The sequence below is a fragment of the Sminthopsis crassicaudata genome, chromosome 4 (assembly GCF_048593235.1).
Source record: "Sminthopsis crassicaudata isolate SCR6 chromosome 4, ASM4859323v1, whole genome shotgun sequence".
Taxonomy (NCBI): domain Eukaryota; kingdom Metazoa; phylum Chordata; class Mammalia; order Dasyuromorphia; family Dasyuridae; genus Sminthopsis; species Sminthopsis crassicaudata.
In genome coordinates this window covers 374,613,237-374,632,933 of record NC_133620.1, presented here as the reverse complement: position 1 = coordinate 374,632,933, position 19,697 = coordinate 374,613,237, and the positions used below count along the sequence as shown (strand labels likewise).

At 32.7% G+C, this 19,697-nt stretch overlaps 2 protein-coding genes across 5 annotated transcripts in view; both read right to left on the bottom strand.

The window, feature by feature from the left end:
* Positions 1-1,110, bottom strand: part of LOC141539440 (Fc receptor-like protein 4) — a 31,856-nt gene extending 30,746 nt beyond the window's left edge. For all 4 annotated transcript variants that reach the window (XM_074262242.1, XM_074262240.1, XM_074262244.1 and 1 more), the window contains exon 1: positions 985-1,110. In XM_074262242.1, coding sequence (XP_074118343.1) covers positions 985-1,015 — 31 coding nt within the window. In that variant the 5' untranslated portion in view covers positions 1,016-1,110. The remainder of the gene's footprint in view (positions 1-984) is intronic.
* Positions 1,111-16,353: 15,243 nt separating this feature from the next.
* Positions 16,354-18,925, bottom strand: LOC141540834 (olfactory receptor 10R2-like). The gene is made up of 2 exons (XM_074264777.1): positions 18,895-18,925; positions 16,354-17,291 (listed from the first exon to the last, which is right to left on the bottom strand). The coding sequence occupies exons 1-2, from the start codon at positions 18,923-18,925 to the stop codon at positions 16,354-16,356; spliced, it is 969 nt and encodes a 322-aa protein (XP_074120878.1).
* Positions 18,926-19,697: the final 772 nt, after the last annotated feature.

Here is a 19,697-nt window from a genome sequence, read left to right as displayed (position 1 = left end):
TGAAGAGATGTTTGTTAATCAAATTACTCATCTTTAAACATTAAACTCATATTTGCATATTTGGATATCAAAATTCCAACTGATAGGATTCAATTCAATTCAATAAACATTTATCAAGTGCCTATTACATGGTAGTCCCTTTGCTAAGTGTTGTAGATACAAAAAAGGGCAAAAGATAGTCTCTGACTTCAAAGAGTTTACAATATAATTGATCCCTTTAAAGGTTTGGACTCTCAAGTCTGAAAAACAATGAAATCAAATAGCACAGACTCAGGGAAGGGCATTGTATAAAGAGAATTACTTTTCCCTTATACTCACAGGAACTCTGACCTAAAAGCAATTGAGTAGAGTGAAAGGATCTTCACTCTAAGAGTCAAGAGATGTAGATTCTAGTCCAGATTCTCTGCCAATTAAGTGAACTGGGTAAATCACCTAATCTCTGTGGTCCTCAATTTTCTTCTCTTTAAAATAAAAAGAGTGAAACAGAAGGTGTCTTGAAGCCCCATATAATTTTTACACTTAAGTGATACTTCCTAACAGATGTCTAGAAAGAGATCATAGAATCACAGATCACAAATCACTAAATTTTGAGTTGAAAGGGAACTCAGTACTCAACCACAGGTATTTGGTTCAATGTAAAATAATCCAATGTGTTGAGCTTTTAAAATTAAAAACAGACATATTGGAAACCTAGAAGCTGATGTCAGCAATCCCCCCCCACACACACACACAATATCAAGGTAGTCCATTTTCCTGTTGTTTTTCTAGCATCCCACATTTGCCTAATCCTCATTCTCTTCAACTTTGCATTGATCCTGGAGCCTGACTTTAAGACTAAATTTCCTAGCTCCTTAAAGAGATAGCTTTTCTATCTATATCACTTTCCCCAGAGCACGGGCTTTTATTCTGGGGAAAATATGTTCTCAGAAAACTAGGATTCTATCTGGTGCCAGTCCAAATCCCCCTCTGAGTTATTGTACTCACCAAGTATCAATAGCAATGCCCACAGCATCATGAAGGGTAAGTCTAGAAATACTGGAAGGGGAAATTTTCCAAGCAATAGAAAATGGCTCCTCAAAGATCAGAATCCAGAAGCTTCCAAGATACTCTTCAAAACAGAGTTGGTAAAATTAGAAAAAGGGAAGTCAAAGAACCTTTCCTCAACTGTGAACCCACATTTCCTCCCCTGCAGACACTGACAATACAGAAGACACTCTCTTTGGTAGAACAGTTCAAGTACATATGCCATTCTCTCTCTTTTCCCCCTTGACTTCTAACAATTTTCATCTGCTACACTTCAACAGAACAAGTTTCTTCAGGTCCAGTTTCCCAGAAGAAATTGCCTCAACTTATTCTCTCTGATTTCAGAAAAATTGTAAGACTATGGTACTTTTCAAATCCCACAAAATGATGTCATTTTTGAAAACTAAAGTTAAAAGGATCTCAGAAGTCATGTGTTTAAACATCTCCACTTCATGGAAGTAGAAACTGAGGCTCATAAGTGATGTGACTTGTCCAAGGGCATGCAGAGGTCAAGCCCCAAATCCCTGTCTCCTGACTCTTAATTTAGTCCTGCCTAGTATGTTATCACACTTAGATGACTCAAATTCAGAAAGAAATGTAAAATGTCAGAGAAAAAGGCTAAGAATTGTGAAAGCAGAGATGAAAATGATAATTAGATTGGATCAAAACTCTTCCTATGACCTTCAAATGATTACTTTTTAAAAAAATCTTAATAGTGGGACTCCTTAAGCCTTTGGGTAGGGACAAAATCCAGGTGCAGAAAATTAATATCTCAAAACAAGTGAGAAAAAGGCATTTATTGAGAATTATGGAAGCAAGCATAGTGGAGTCATACTGAGAGAAGAATGGAATGCCAACTACTGGGAAGAAAGTTTATATATAAGGTGCAATTGATTGCAACCATGGAGATACTATATATTCTTCAAGGATTGGTGAAATAGTTGGCGGAATGAATTAGTAGATTAAAAATTGTGGTTGTATGAATGATATTGACCCTCATTTATACTTCTTTTTTATAAGGTTTTTCATATTTTGGGGTAAACGTAAATTCTAACTATTCATGAAGTTTTGAGTAATTAGGTAACATAAAAGATGAAACTGAGATGAAAGGGAGTTTTTCTTGAGTAGGATGTGAGCCATAAGATTTGAATTTGACTAGATAATCTACATGTTGCAACCAGTCCCTCAGTCAATAAACATTTGTAAAATACATAGCATATGCCAGGCACTGACCTATGTTGCAAGTTCATCACTTAATAGTTTTGAAGATTGGGTTTCTAAGGGATTGACCACTTTCCTAGATGAGTCCATATACCTCATGAGCGGGAACCAATAAGCTTATCTTTAAAAGTTAATCCATATGTGAAATTAGCTAAAAATAAAGGTATTTACTAAGATGGCACAGAAAGATAAGTAGCTACAACTTGCCTACACACACATCATAATCCTGGTGTATATTGTCTCATAAGTGTGTACATTGTCAATGGGAATAGTGAGAACTAATTTAGAGGATACTGTTAATGAGGCACTCATTTAGGGAATAGATGCAACTGAAGCAATTCATGCCTTTGGGACAGAAGTGCTCCCATGTCTTTTCTTCTGGGGCTATTATGCTGCACACTGTGGACACTACATCCCTCAGTTGCATTCTGCACTTGCTACTTTTCATAACTCAGCTTTGAAATTCCAGAGTTAGTTCCCTCTTGAGTCCTGAATCAGCTCTCTTCTTTTCTGCCAGAAGACCCATTCTTTGCAGCTACTTCCTTTCTTGGATGCTACTTCTATGTCTAAGTCTATTTGGAGAGCGTGTCTTTTAACTATGAGACTCTATTGCTATGATGCTAGATGTGGTGTCCCCTAGTAGTTGTGGAGCTCTGCTGTTAGATGCCAGGACCAATGTACGGGTGAGAAAATTCTCTTTCCTCTTTCTCTTGCTCTCTGATAGAAACACAAAACTTTTCTCTGCTTCGAAGCAGCCCAATCCCTAAAGCCTTACCCTTGAGCTTAATAGGCTTAGTTTTTTAAAGGTCTCCAGGAGAGTGGCCAATCTTTTCTCAATTCATGATAAGCTGCCCTTGCAATTCAAAGATAGAACTTCTCACTTCTCAAAGGGATAGCAGGCCTTAGATAAAGCTTGGTATTTTGTTCTATTATTTTCTCTGTAATCTTACCTGTGGTTTTCTATGATTATATTAACTAGGTGACAGTGGAAAAATAAATTTGTTTTCCTTTCCCCACAAGACTTGTATCATTCTCTAGATAATTGAAACTTAATATTTTATGTATCATAATCTTATTTGATTATCTGGTAAAGTCTATGGATTCTTCAGAATAATGTTTAAAGTGCATAAATTAAAATATATAGGATTACAAAGCAAACTAATTATTCTGAAGTATGATTATCAACTTTTTTTGGTGGGGAAAACAAGTTAATGGGCCCCAAAGTAGAACTCCTTATCCTAGATCAATGAAAGAAAAAGTATGCCAGTCACAAAATGATGGAGTTAATCAATCAATTAATAAACATTTACCTAGTGTCAAAATAAACCAAGTAATGCATTAGGCAATGCTTAAAAGTAAAAATAAAAATGAGACACTCTTTGCTCTCAAGAAGCTTGCATGCTATCGAAGGAAATAATAAACAGGTCTACATCTTTTTATTGCATTTCAGCTTATAAAACTTCAAAGATATTACATTTGTTTATTGAAGATTATTTATATTGAAAAAGTCTGTTGGTGCTATTTTTCCAATAGTTCATACTGATGTTGTGTCTTTGTGAATTTTGATAATTCTCGTAATATTTCAAACTTTTTCATCATTATTATGTTTATTATGGTAATCTGTGATTAGTGGTTTTTTAATATTAGTATTGTAATTGTTTTGAATCCCACAAACCATGATATATCATATAGTGAACTAAATTGATTATTGTTGTATTTGTTCTAATTGTTCTAACTGGCCATTCCTCCATTTCTCTCCCTGTCCTAAGGCCTCCCTATTCCATGAGACACAATAATAATGAAATTAGGCCAAGTAATAACCTTACTATATGTTCAGGTGAAAAGAAGAATCTCATGTCTCTCACTTTAAATCAACAGCTAGAAATAATTGAGCTTAGTGAGAAAGACACGTGAAAAGCTGAGATAGGTTGAAAGCTAAGTCATAACCCTGAGCAGATAGCAGCCATCAATATCAAGGCAACACCCTCCACCAGCCAAAAAAAAAAAAATATGTATGACTCACTGAAGACTTAGATGATGGTTAGCATCTTTTAATAATAAATTATTTTATAATTAAGGTATGTACTTTTTCAGATTTAATACTGTTGCACATTTAATAAACTACCATGTTGTATAAACATAATTTCTATTTGTACTGAGAAGCCAAAAAATTTACATCTTGCTTTATTTTGATAGTTAATTTATTGTGTGATCTGCAAATAAAACTGCAATATCTCCAAGGTATGACTGTATATGCATGGAAATACACACAAAATATATACAGAGTAAATACAAGGAAATTCAAAATAGGGCAAAGCAAATAAAGATGGAAGATAGGGATTAGGAAAAACTTTATGTAGGAGCTCATATATGAGTTGAGCTTTGAAAGAAGATAGGAGTGCTAAAAGTTGAAAGTGAATTAAGTTTGGCAGACAGCCAGATTGTTCAAAGGCAAGGAGACTGAACATAGAATGTAACAACAACAACAACAACAAACAGCAAGAAGACTAGTTTGATTGAGAGTAGAGTATATGCGGTACAAGAACATATCAAAGGGCAAAAAAGGCAGGCTGCAACTGGGTTGAAAGGGTCTTTAAATGTTGAACAGAGATTTCCTTTTGGTTCTACTAGTGTTAGGAATGACTTGTTTAAATCAATGATTGAAAGATATCATTGTGACAGCTGTGTGGAAGATAAATTGTTTTATCCTTATAAACCTGTGATTGAGAGATATAATTTTGACAATTATGTGGAAAATAAATTAGTAAAAGGAGAGAATCTAGGTAGGGCAACCAATTAAGAGACTGCTTTTAAGTTCCAGGTAAGAGATGAGGAGGGCCTGAGAACCAGAATGAAGACTGAGAAAAAACAGAGAAGGGGATGAAGGTAAGATATATGAAGATAGAATTGGCAAGTCCTAACAAGTGAATGGATTGAATAGGTAAGAGAGAGAAAGGGTCAATGACTTGGGTTCTACAAACTTGATTGGCTGGAAGGATAATCATGATAAGCAGAGACATATAATCTTCTGAAAATCATAGAAAACACTGTTTATCCAGAGTGCCCTCTGGTGCTAGACACTGCATATGACAGGTAGATATAACTGACAGCAGCTGGTCTTTGTTGATACTTCCTAAGGAGAAGAATTATAGTGGTTTCCCCCTTTCCCAGCTTTTACAGACAACTCAGAAAAAAAAAACAATTAAATTAAATTAAATTAATTAAATTAATTAAACAGGGATATGCTGGAGCCAGCTTCTCCTGGTTCAGAAGAAATAATGTCAAACTTTTAGTATGATCATTTCCACCTTGGAAAAATCCATAAACACTATAAATCAGGATTTGATTTATTGCTTTGTTGGTTCCCCAGACTTAAGAAATTGATAGGGAAATACTTAAGATGCAGACTAAAATTAAAAGTGTGTCTATCCTCAGAAATGATTCTAGTACTGGTTCTGTTTTGAGTCAGTTGTGCAACTTTCAAGTCTCTTCATTTCTTTAGCAGTGTTTCCTCATCTGTTAATTGGCAGCTAGATGATATAGTGGATAGTGCTGGGTTTAGAATGGGGAAGACTCATTATCTTGAATTCAAATCTAGCTTCAAACACTTACTTCTTATAGAAAGAATCTTGGTAGAAAGGAAGACATTAATTTGTCCATTTCCTTTTTGAAAAAAAAATTCAAATTGAGTGTCATTTGGAGAAGCTCATTGTTGAGACTTAAAGGTTTCACAAAAGAATTAAATAGAGATGTCATGAAAAGTTATAAGATTTTTATTATTTTTCAGAGAACACTATGATGACTCAACTCTGGTAGACATCCAAGGACATGAGGACAAAAATACAATCTGAGCTAAGGGAGGTCATGAAATCAATCAATTAATACAAAAATATTATTAATTTTACACTGTGTATGGTAGAAACTGAGGGAACAAAAATAAAAATGAAACAACAGTTCCTGCTTTCAAGAAGTGTACAATCTTTGGGGGATACTACATATGCAAATAAGTGAAAAATATATTGAGGGGTTGTGGGAGAGACAAAGAGCACCTGAGGTAGATCAGGAAAGGCTTGGTATTGGAAGTGACATTAAGTTTGAACTCTGAAGGAATTTAAAAATTCTAAGTTATAGAAGAATTTATTTTGGGCATAGAGTTACATTGTGAAAAGGCCAACAAAGATAGGATGTTAGAATTTAGCAAGGGAAATAATAATGTGTGGGATGTAGAAGACCCTTACCCAAAATTACTCAGAGATCACTCAAAATAGAAAACAGAAAGGTTGTTTATTAAACCTCTGGAGGATGAGCTGTTCTATCATGAGATAAGGGAAAGAGAAAGCTCATAGTAGGAGGGCTAAAGAAGTAGTAAAGATACACAGCTTTTATACAAGAGATTACATCACAAGTAAGAGAGCATTGAGAATGGGGGGAGGCATCTAATTGGTTGTTGCTATTCAGAGAGATTGGAATGGAAGGTTTCTGTTTCCCCAAAATCACCTGATTTCTAAGAAACAGAAAATCAGGCCTTCAATTAAGCAGACAGTGGTCATACTAATAGACTAAATATTGATAAATGTCAAATATTGATAAATGTCACCAGCTCAGGTTAGGTAAATATGTTTATAGTTGGCCAAGGCTCAAGTAAATATGGACCTACACATTATATAGGTCATAGAGGAAACACAGAAATAATGAAAATAAAATACAGAAAAAGAATTCACAAATTCCTATAAGTTCTTCACCTTACCTCTCTATTCCACACAGTAAAAAAGTCAATTTTTCGAGTCTGTGAATGAGAGTAATGTGAGTGATATTAATAAAATCTATATGAGTTGTCTTGTGTTTGATATACCCATGGGAACGGACCTTAAAAGAAATGAGAGATTATCTCCCTATATAATCTATAATATAGATTAGAGAATAATCTGCATTAATCAAATAGAGAAAATGCAAAGAAGAATACTCCAACACAGACATAAGATGCATTCAGATGCATCTGGGTATCTTGTGTGAGTCAGCAAAGGAAAGGAAGAAGCAGTTTCTTGATAAGTAGAAGAAAAACCAAGAGGTATGACTATAACAACAACAAACAAGAGATAATGACAAATTTTGAGAAGAGACATTGTTCAGAAGGCAAGACTAGTCAACAATATAAGACTGTAGGAGATTCAAGATTCAAGATTTAAAGTAGGATTTGACAATTAGTAAGATCTTAACTTTTAGAGACGTTTTAGTTGAGTGATGGGATTAGAAATTAAATTATAAGAAGTTGAGAAATGAAGCAGTGCAGAAACTTTTTTCCCCAAAAAGTTTTGGCTAATAAAGAGTTAGTAAATGTAAAGTAAGGTCTTCTGATAAGAGGAGATGATAGCATGGAAGAGGAACAATAAAACTGTAAGTTAGCACCTATTCCTGCTCTCTGTGTAGCATCAGATCTCTAAATTCTGGATGGAAGAACTTTTTTTTTTTTGCTCTAGTTCCCAAAAGCAGGTACCAGTTCAGGCCCTATGTTGAAAGATTCTATACAACATCCTTCTGGCTAAACCTTGTCTTCTAGTTTCACAGACATCTCTCTATCTATGCAGATCTGAAGTGGGGAAAAAATAATCAATTGTGATTTTCCCTTGGATTTCTGAATTAGAATTGATTTTGACATCTTTCCTAGATTTAGCTGTTTCTTCCTACTCCTGAATTCAATGATTTATCTCTCATTGACCTATTTTCCACTTTAGTTGCTTTTTGATATCAAGTATACAATCAAATAATCCAATCCAGTACACATATATTAAGTACTAAGTACACTGTGCTAATTATTGAGGATACAATTAATAAAAAGAAAGACAGTATGTGGTCTTTCTTTGTAACCTCAAAGAGCTTACAACATACAATAGAAGAAAGGGAAGGAGGAGGGAGATGAGACCATTGCAGGGACATCTTGTTCTGTGGAACTGAAACCAGACCAAACAGAAGATGCAAAATGGAATGACTTGAGAGTCCAATTTCTGTCCTCTATAAAGAAAGGCATTGGGAGGAGTTTGGTACTCTGACCTCCAGTTTTCCAATCAGAAGGAAAAGGAAGCTGAGAGAGATAGTAGCAACTTGGTAGTTGTATAGTAACTTGGTAGTAAGTTTAGAAGTGATGAGGTTATCCTGGGAGGGGTATCTTGTTCCATGGAGTGGAAAATAGGCAGGGAAATAGTTTCAAAGTGGTTTCTCTTAAATTTTCTTCTCTTCTCAACCCCCCTTTTTTAGTCTTTTGAATCTTCTTCAGATGGATGGCTCAATGAACTGATCATTGGACCTACGATCAGAACAGAAAGCATTCCTTGGTCACTTCCAGAAAGAAATATACAAAATGAGTCTAAAGTCTAGAGCTTTTAAGTCAATGGGGAAAAAAATAAAATAAACAACTTGATAACTAAACCAAAAAAGAGACAAAAGTGAGAAAGAAAATTATAGACCAATATTCCTAGTGAACTTGATATAATTTTTTTTCCAAATAAATTTTTAGCCAATAGGTTACAATAAAATAATAGAAAGTTTAGATATGGATAAGAATAGGTTTCTACAAGGATTGCATATTTATTTTAATGTAACAAAAACTACAATGTAATGCATTATGTTAATAATATGATTGTAATTAATAAAAACCATATAATTGTTTCAATAAATGCTGGTGTTTCTAGAAAAAAATCCTAGAAATTATAGGAATAATGGAATTTTTAACTAATATAGTAAATATAATGTTTATCTAAATCACAAGAGAGAAAATATTTTATATGAAGGAGAAACGCTCGAAGTCTTTCTAATTTAATAAGGTGATACAGGATGTTCCTTATTACCATTGTTATTTAATATAGTACTAGGAATGCTAGCTATAGCAATAAAGCAAGGAAAGGAATAAAAAGAAGAAGAAGAAAGAAAGAAAGAAAGAAAGAAAGAAAGAAAGAAAGAAAGAAAGAAAGAAAGAAAGAAAGAAAGAAAGAAAGAAAGAAAGAAAGAAAGAAAGAAAGAAAGAAAGAAAGAAAGAAAGAAAGAAAAAAGGAAGGAAGGAAGGAAGGAAGAAAGGAAGGAAGAAAGAAAGAAAGAAAGAGAAAGAGAGAGAGAGAAAGAAAAATATGATCAAGCAGTTTTCAAGGAAGAAAGCCAAGTTATTAGCAATTGTATGAAAAAAAATGCTCCAAATCACTTATTATTAGAGAAACATAAATTATAGCACACCTCAACACTACTAGATGGGCAAAGATGATAAGAGAGAATAATAGCAAATATTGGAGGGGCTGTGGAAAACCTGTACCTTGATGGTGGAGTTATGAATTGTTCTAGCCATTCTCAAAAGCAGTCTGGAATAATCACTCAAAAGTTACTTTGCTATGATCCAGATTTCTACTAATGGTATATCCATATAAGAAATCAAAGAAAAAGAGAAAAGATGTATATGTACAAACATATTTAAAGAAGCTTTTATCAAAGTTACCAAAACTAGAAATTAAGGGGGTGACTTTCTAATAGGGAATGGCTAAACAATATATGGTGTATGAATGTACTGGAATGTGATTGGACCAAAGGAAATGATGAAAAGGACAATTTAAGATGGAATTAGGCAACTAATGCAAAGGCATATGAGCAGAAATAGGAGAACAATTTATTTGTGAGCAGAAATAAAAGAATTTACACAATGAAAAACCATAATATGGTGAAAAATTTTATGACTCTAATCAATTCAATGAGAAATCATCAGTCTAAAAGGATGAAAATGAAACAAATTATTCACCTATTGTCACCTAAGAGGCAGTGAACTTAACATGCAGAAAGAGAAGCAATTTTTGGACATGGCCAATGTGAAAATTTATTTTGCTATCCTATGCAAATACATAGGCTTTATTTTTACTGCTGAAAACAAAAGAACCTTTGTGAAATACTGTAAGTCCTATGTTTCTAGGAGGCAGCTAGGTGTACAGTGGATAGAGTACTGGGCCTGAAGTCAGAAAGACTTCAGAAAAGACTTAAAGAAACTTTAAGAAAAGACTTCAGAAAGGTTTCCCGAGTTCAAGTTGGTCTCAGATACTTATTAAATATGTGACCTTGAGTGAGTTACTTAACCCTCTTAATCATAGTTCCTCATCTGCAAAATGTGCTAGAGATGGAAATGGAAAACCATGATAATGTCTTTATCAAGAAAATCGCAAATGGGGCCACAAAGAGTCAGATCTTACTGACCAACCAAAATGATAACATCTATCTAAAACCAAGAGAGGGCCAGGATTTTACTGGCATAGTATTAACTATCTAACATAATGGTTGAAATGCTAGCTATAGTAATAATAAGAGAAAAATAAAATGGAGGAATAAGCATATGCAAAGAGAAATCAATTATGAATTTTTTGCAGATCATATGATGGTTTACTTATAGAATCCTAGAGTTACCTAGAAATGACTTTAACAGTGTCAGGATATAAAATACATTCGTCAGCATTATTATAACATTACCAACAAAACCCAACAACAAAAAAAGAAAGAGATAAGTTCCACTTAAATTCACTACAGAACTTCCACAATACTTGGAAGAATCTCTAATAAAATACACATAGGTAAAAACTTAATGTATACCACAATAGAATATTATCAGTAAAGTAAAGATGGACTCAATCTAGAGAAATATTAATTACCCATATCATTTGAGCCAATCTCATAAAACTTGTAGTACTATCTAAATTAATTTATTTCATAAATAAAAAACTAATGAAGAATTAGTTTAAAACCATAAATAATACTGAAATTCATTTGGAGGAAGAATTCTCAAAGTAACTAATGCAAAAAAGTGAAAAGAAAAGGGGGTCTAATAGGGCTACATCTCAAAAATATGCTACAAAAAACCAGTAATCATAAAATTAATTTGGCATTGGTTAGAAGGTTTAGAACTATTGGCAGCTAGGTAGCACCATAGTGCATAGTCTGATCTGAAGTGAAGAAGACCATTTTCCTGAGGTCATATTTGATTGTACTTGCTGTGTGACTTTGAGCAAGTCACTTAATCCTATTTATCTCAGTTCCTCTTCTGTAAAAAATGGCTGGAGAAAGAAATGGTAAACCATCTCAGTACCTTTTGCCAAGAAAATGTTGTCATGAAGAGTCAAACATGAATAAAATAACTGACTAATAACATCTATACAATATACTATGCATACAAAAACAAACAAATGCAGTAACCTATTGTTTGACAAATTTGGAGACCCTAGTTACTGGGATAAGAACCCACTGATCCTCAAAAATTTTAAGGAAAACTGCAAATCAGTGTAGGAAAATTAGTTTTATTTTTGTGATTTGTAAAGAGTTGAATATACATTTATATGCATATGTATGTTTGTATAGGCAAATATATATGCTCAATATGAGTCTTATAAAATTAATATAATCTAATTTTATTGTAATTAATGTGACACTTTGTTTATATGATTTCTAATACTGAACTAGTTTTGTATTCTTAACAAAAATCCAACACTTTAGTATAAATGTTGTGATAACTTGCTATAGTATCTTTGCTGACCTTTTATTTGTTTCCACACTCATTAATGATATTAGTTCATAGTTTACTTTCCCTGTTTTGACATTCTAGGTTTGGATATTAATATCATATTCTTATTATAGATGGAATTTCTCAAGGTCACTTTACCCTCTTTTTTTTTTTTTTTCTGAGGCAATTGGGGTTAAATGACTTGCCCAGGGTCACACAGGAAATATTAAGTGTCTGAGGCTGGATTTGAACACAGTTCCTCCTGACTTCAGGGTCAGTGCTCTATCTATTGTGCCAGCTAGCTGTCCCTACCTTCCCATTTTTTCAAAGAATTTATGTAACATTGGAATTAGTGTTTTTTTGAATATTTGATAGAAGTCGCTTATCAATACAACTGATCCAAAAAAAAAGTTTTCCTCCCCCAACCTCACCTCTTCATTTGGTAACTCATTTATGACTTGTTTAATTTCTTTTTCTGAGTTTATTTAAATTCTCTCTTTATTCTATTAATCTGTATATTTTATATTTTTGTAAATATTCATTTCATCTAAGTTGTTTATTAATGGACATATATGGGCAAAATTGTTTCTAATATTTTCCTTATTTCTTCATTACTTGTTAATTCTTCTTTATATGTGTGATTCTAATACTTTGTGTTTTATTGATTTAAAATTAATCTAGAAGATTAATTCTAGAAATTAATTCTAGAAGATGTTTTTGGCTTTTATTCTTATTATTACCTTTTTGATTTTCAAATTTCAATTTTGTTTTTAGTTTGGATTTTTAATTTATTAATTTTCTTAATTTTTTAAAACTTTTGTCATTTGGTTTTATTTCTTTGATTAGTTGCATGCCTTAAGGACTTTGATTGCTTATCAAAGATACTGAAATGTTCTCATTTTTGATATTATCTTTAAAGAAATTTTTTCTTGTTTCAATGATTTATTCTTCAACTCACTGATTCTTTAGAATTTATTTAGTTCCTATCAATTTTAATTGTTTTTTTCAATGGAACTTTGTTGAATATACTTTTTTTGAATTGTCATCAATAAAGCATTTGTTCACTATTTCTGGTTTTCTGCACTTGTTCATGAAGGTTTTATCCCTTAACATATAACAATTTTCTGTGTAAGTGTTAACAGCTGATAAACATGTACACTCTTTTTCATTTTTGTTCAGTAGAGCTCTAAGAAATCTAATATTTTCAAAATTTTGATTCCCCATTTGTTTGAAAGTATTTCTGTATCAAATTGTGTGTGTGTATGTGGGTGTGAGTACACGCTGTCTATACGTGTGTGAGAGAGACAGAGACAGAGAGACAGAAAAAAAAGAGAGATACACAGAGAATGGAGAAGAGAGTGTATATATATATATATATATATATATATATATATATATATATATATATATATATATATATATATATATATATATATATATATATATATATATATATATATATCTCCTTTCCCTTCCAACTCCTTCTTCATTTTTATATGCGTATCCATCTGTGTTCCTCCACCCTTTCTTTATTTTTCTTTCCTAGTGTATCAATTTTCCTCCTTTTTTTTCTAAGATCATAAAAACATAACAAAGTCACTCCCAAGTTCTCTTTCTTATTTAAGTGCATCTATGATTCCTGATGATATTGGGTTCTGAGGGAAGAATTGCATAATTTCTCTTATTAGAATATAAACATTTCGTCTTTCTTTAGTCCAAAGAGGCAAATAAATGGCATAGTGAAGAGCATACTCACTCTGGAGGCAGAAAGACCTGAGTTCAAATTTGATTTCCAACCCTCACTGCCTGTATGATCCTGGGCTAGTTATTTTGCCTCTTTCTACCTGTTTCTTCAACTGTAACATGAAACAATTATAGCACCTACCTCCCATGATTTATGAAAATCAAAAGAGAATATATTTGTGAGGTACTTAGCACAGTGCCTGCTACCCAGTAGGTGCTTAATAAATACTTGTTTCCTTTCTTCTCTTTCTTCCTTTTTTTCTTTCTACTTTCCTTCTTTCTTTTCCTTCCTTATTTTCCCATATCTTTCTCTGGGTGATCTTCACGACTGATCAACTCCATGACTGATAGCTGTCCTCTTGACTTAAGATCCTGATCCAGATTTGGGTCTAGATGAAACAATAGAACATTTACCCTCTGAGAGGAGAAATAAAAGACAGCTGTTAATGCTGGTTCTTTAACTAGTAGAAGATTCTGTAAATTTGAAATGATATCAATTCTGGACTGAGCCTGGTGACAACATCTGAGAACTTAAGAACCCACTCTGAAATTAGAGTTACAAAACAAGTGGCTCAGCCTTGATATGATGCTGAGGTTTGAATCCTTGCATCTTCTGTATGACTAAAAGTACTAGCTCATATTTCTTCCATAATTCCATTGAAGAAATAACATTTTTGTTTTCAGTTCTTTGCTGTTACATAAAGGCAAATATTAGACTTATCAATTTTTAAGTGTGGCTTCTATGTATAGCAGTGGGAACTCTGGGTTAAAATGTGTGTATATTTGGGTAACTTTTAAAAATTATAATTCTAAATTGGTTACATCAATTCTTAACTTTACTAACAATAATTTAGTGTACCTACTTTTTCATAGCTCTTCCAGTTTGGATAATTTGCATCTTGAAGTTATCTTTGCCAATTTATTGGGTATGATATCAACCTTTAAAATTATTTTGATTTTCATTTCTTTTATTATTAATGACTTGGATTATTTTCAACATGATTATTAAAAGTTTATAGTTCTCTAAAAAACTGCACATGCCATTTGACTATTCTGGAGATTAATTCTTGCTTTTTATGTTTGAATTAGTTTTTAATGCATATTTTATATTCAACCTTCATTACAATATTTAATATAAAGATTTTTCCTCAATCAATGGATTGATTTGGCTTATTCAATAACATTAAAATTTTGGCTCATTAAGATTACTGTGGTTACTTCTGTCCCATATTAAGCTAAGAATTTTTTTCTAGATATGAGCGAATCTGGTTCTGGTGCTCTTCAAGGTTTTTTTTTTTTTAATTGATGGGATCTTTAATATTCAGATTGTACAGATTTTAATATATTGTGACATATGGCAAAAATTGAAAATTTAAACCAAATTGTTTTTTAGTTTCCTCAACAATTCTTAGAAAATTTATACTTCTTTCCCAAGTAATTTATTGATTATTGGATCATTGAGATTAATTTCTTTTGACTTTTCCTCATCTAGTCTTTTCTGCTTTTCTATTTTTTAATGTGGACCAAATAGTTTTGAAGATTATTCAATTACAATATTGTTTGAGGCCTGGAAGTGTTATTTCTTCTTCATCTCTACTTTTCCCCCTATTAGTTCACTTGAGATTTTAGGTCTTTATTTTCTCTAAATGAATTTGTGTATACGTTTCTATTTCTATTAAATATTTCCTTCTTAGTTTAGTTAGCAAAATAATAACTTGTAAATTAATTCAAGTAGGATCATAATTTTTATTTTATTTTCATGTACAAACTATATGGACAGAAAATCTTTCCCCAATATAGCTTACTTGAATCATCTTTTATTTCATTGGAGTGTTTTTATACTTGCATCTTTAGAGGACTTGAATGTACTTTTTATGATTGATTCTCAGATATTTTATTCATTTTTTATTTATTTTAAATTAAATTTCCTTTCCTATTGCTTTTCATTTTTATCTTTTTGAGTTTTGCTATTTTACTGAATTTCTTTGATGATTAAGCTTTTTTTTTTTTTTTTTTTTTTTTTTTTTTAGTAAAGCATCTGTCTTCAATAAATAAGCATTATAGCTTTTCATCTTATATCTGTGATTTTAATTTGTTTTCTAATCTTGTTGCTCAATACTCTGGTTGTTAATCCTCTTTCCCTTCAAATATCTTGCTTATATGTATTTACATGTATGATCCAAGAGAATGTAAGCTCCACAAAGATAAGATCCATATTCTTTTCTTTGTTGACTGGTTTGTTTTGTCTTTGAATCTCTAGTGCTTAGCATAATGTTTTACTAACAATAAATATGATGATTTGGGTTTAATTCGATTGACTGGCAAGGAAAACCTGGAAGTGTGTGTGTGTGTGTGTGTGTGTGTGTGTGTGTGTGTGTGTGTGTGTGTATTTATGAATATCCACTCTCAAGATATCTGGTGTCTTATTGTGTAGTTGATACTATTCCTACATATTTAGATGCAGTTTTCTAGTAACAGTTAAGCCTATGATGAGAATGCCTTTCCAAGATAACTCCAATTATATTTGTGAAATATTATTTGCCCAGAGTCTGCATTCCCTTGACATAAAAACAAGTTTCACAAGAGAGCTAAAATTTAACAATCAGTTCTTAAGAGTATGCTAAGATCTTTCTGAGCTTAGTGGAGGGATTAGATGATTGAACATAATTTTTCCTGTTAGCTCTGACAATAGTAAATTTTCCCCTATTTCTTGATCTTCACTATAGTAAGTGGTCAGGAAAAAAAATCCTCCATAGATTTAAGAAGCATCAAGACTAGATAATAGCACATGAACCAAAGCTATGTCTATACTGGTAGCTTTTGTATCTTTGTACAGTTCCAAAATATCTCAATTATATGTTTTTAGGAGAAAATCCTCCCCAGTTTATCACCTTTCGAATGGCCATCTGAACATCCTTGTTCCTGAGGCTATAAACTAAAGGATTCAGTAAGGGAGTGATGATGGTGTAAGTCACTGTCACCAGCCGATCCTTGCTTGATGTGTACTTGGATGAAGGCCTCAAATAGACAAAAGATGCGCATCCATAGTGGACCACAACCACTGTGAGATGGGAGGCACAGGTAGAAAATGCTTTCTTTTTCCCTTCAGTTGATGGGATCTTCAAGATAGTTCTGACAATGAAACCATAGGTGATACAGATGAAAGTCAAGGGGACCATAAGTATCACAACCCCACCAATGAATATGATCACCTCATTGATATAGGGGTCCCCACAAGCGAGATGAATGACAGGTGCAATGTCACAGAAGTAGTGATTGACTCTGTTGGAATTGCAGAATGGTAGCGTGAAGACCAAAAATGTACCCACCATTGAAATCACAAAACCTGCCACACCACAAGTAGCTGCCATCAACTTGCATATCCACCAGCTCATGAGGACGGGGTAGCGCAGGGGGTGACAGATGGCAGTGAAGCGATCATAACCCATCACACCCAACAACAGGCAGTTGGTTATTGCAAAGCCAAGAAAGAAGAACATTTGGGTCGCACAATTGATGAATGATATTGTCCTGAGCACAGATAGGAGGTTGAGGAGCATCTTGGGTAGTATGGTAAAGGTATAAAAAGTCTCAGAAAAAGAAAGAACAGCCAAGAAGAAGTACATCGGGGTATGGAGGCTATGCTCTAGGTAGACTGTGGTGATAATGGTGGCGTTTCCACTCAGGATGAGCAGATAGAGACAGAGAACAACAACAAAGAGAACAAACTGCATTTCCCGAAGGTCAGAAAATCCCAGCAATAGGAATTCAGTGATCATGGTGAGGTTCTCTACAGGAAGCTGCTTCCAGGGAATGACCTAGAATGAGGAAAGAGAAAAAAGTCTCAATTCTGTGCACTGAGGAATCTGGGGTTCATTCATTCATTCTGAATAGCTTTGGTAAATGTAATTTCACAATGTAATTTCTCTCTACTGGTAAATCAAATTTCTGAGATTCAGGAAAATGTAAAATAGAGAAGAATTGAATTATTATATTTTAATTATTCAACAAAATTTCCCAGAATGTTATAAAAATGAAATAACAAATATGCATCTTTCACTTAACTGCCAAAATATTTTTCTTAAAGTATATATGTCTATGACCATTTACTTACAATAAAATCTATGGTTTTCTTTTCCTTTCAAGGTTAAACACAATATCCTCTGTATGGTTCTCTATTCCTTCCAAGGTTAAACTCAATATCCTCTATTGGACATTTGAAGTCCTTTACAACCTAGCCCCTTCTTACCTTTCTAGTCTCCTTACACATTACTCTCCTTTTATCTATGACCTTCCGTCCCCTCTTTGTTGTTCTTCAGACAAAACATTGCTTTAGCCCTGCTTTTTCCTCTTAGCTAGAATGTACTCATTCCTCATTTCCACTTCACTTTTCCTGACTGTACTTAAAAGTTAACACAAATCCTACTTTCTGTAGGAGGCCTTTCCAATCCTGCTAGTTAGTTGTTTCCCTTCTTTGAAACCTTTTCAGCTACCATGTATATACACAAAAATAATGTCTTACCCTGTTGCCTGCTGCTTCCTCCATTAAATTGTGAGCTTTTTGAAAGCAAGAACTGTTTTGTTTTGTTTTTCTTTGCCTTACTTTGTATCTCTCGAACTTAACACAGTGCCTGATACTTAATAACTTAATAAATACTTGTTGACTGAAAAACTAATTCAATCCACAAAACTCTAACAATTCAACTTCAAGAAACTTAATTTGCTGCATTACATAATCAAACTTCAGAACAATAGCAAATTACAATGAGAAAGAAAATGCTTAAAGTCACCAGATATACAATAGATAATGTATGTATATGTATATGTGTGTATATATACACACATAATACACATAGATGGACATATATGTAATCTGCATGTCATAATATTTATCCTTATTAGATATATAATCTATTTATATTATATATAGAGATTTTTTGCATGCTGCGCATATATACTCAGATATGTTATATATAAGATATCTATATAGCTTACATATAAAATATTAAATATAAAAAAAAACTTAGTTTTATCTCAATCATGGAGAAGTAGAAAATATTTTATCTATCACATGTAGAAAGAATTGGTGGTAAAATAAATGGACTTAATATTTGTAAGAAAAAAGATGTAACAGCAAAATAAGTAAACCAAAATTTCAAAAAGAAACATGTTGAAAAATATTAGAAAAGTTATCTGATAAAAATTTAATAGCTTCTTTCTATAGCGATTATAAAAATTCTTATCAAGTAATTTCTCAGTGGATAAATGGTCACAAGATATGAACTTGTAATTTTAAAATATGGAAATATAAATTTAAATCCTTTTAACCTGTTATTTTAAAATCATAAACATGAGTAAAAATAACTTTGAAACGTTGTCATAAATCCATCAACTGGCCAGACAAACCTTTAAAATAGTAGTCATGAAAAATGGTAGGATTATGAGGGAACAGGCATTTTATCATATCACATATCATAGCAATAGAGAGAGGAGTATGAATTCCATTCATGGAAACCATGATTCCATTAGTATAGGGAAGAGCTCAATAAAGAAAGCTATTTCTTTCAATGCAGGTTAGTATGTTCTCTGCAATTTCATAATTTCAGAGAGTACTAAGAGATTAAATTATTTGTCTAGGGTCACACAACCACTTATGTGTCAAAGTGAGAACTGAACCTAAGTTTTTGAGGCTTCAAGGCAGCTATCTATCTATCTATCTATCTATCTATCTATCTATCTATCTATCTATATGTCATCATAGTATTACAAAAAGGCAATCTTTTTGGAGGGCAATATAGCTATACACTAAGGTATAAACTGGTCAAATACCCCTACATCCAATGATTCTATACTACTATATAGTACTATATTCTACACTATTACTAGTATTATATCCTGAGGAAATTAGTAATCTCCAATATAGAATATGGGTTTACTACTGTTAAGTTTTGGTGGTGCTGCTGATTGTGGTAGTGCTACTGCTAGTGTTAATGGTGGTGATATGAGCAATCCCTTTTCTATTTCAGTTTAAAATTCCTCTCTAGAATATAATTTCAAAAATTGCTGTAGTCAAAATTTCTTCATCCTATATGCAACCTTTTGATTAGAACAGTCCTCAAATAATAAACAGACAGTCCATCACATAACTTTTACTTGAAGCAGCTCTAACTTTATAGATGCTACCAGAGATTGTGAA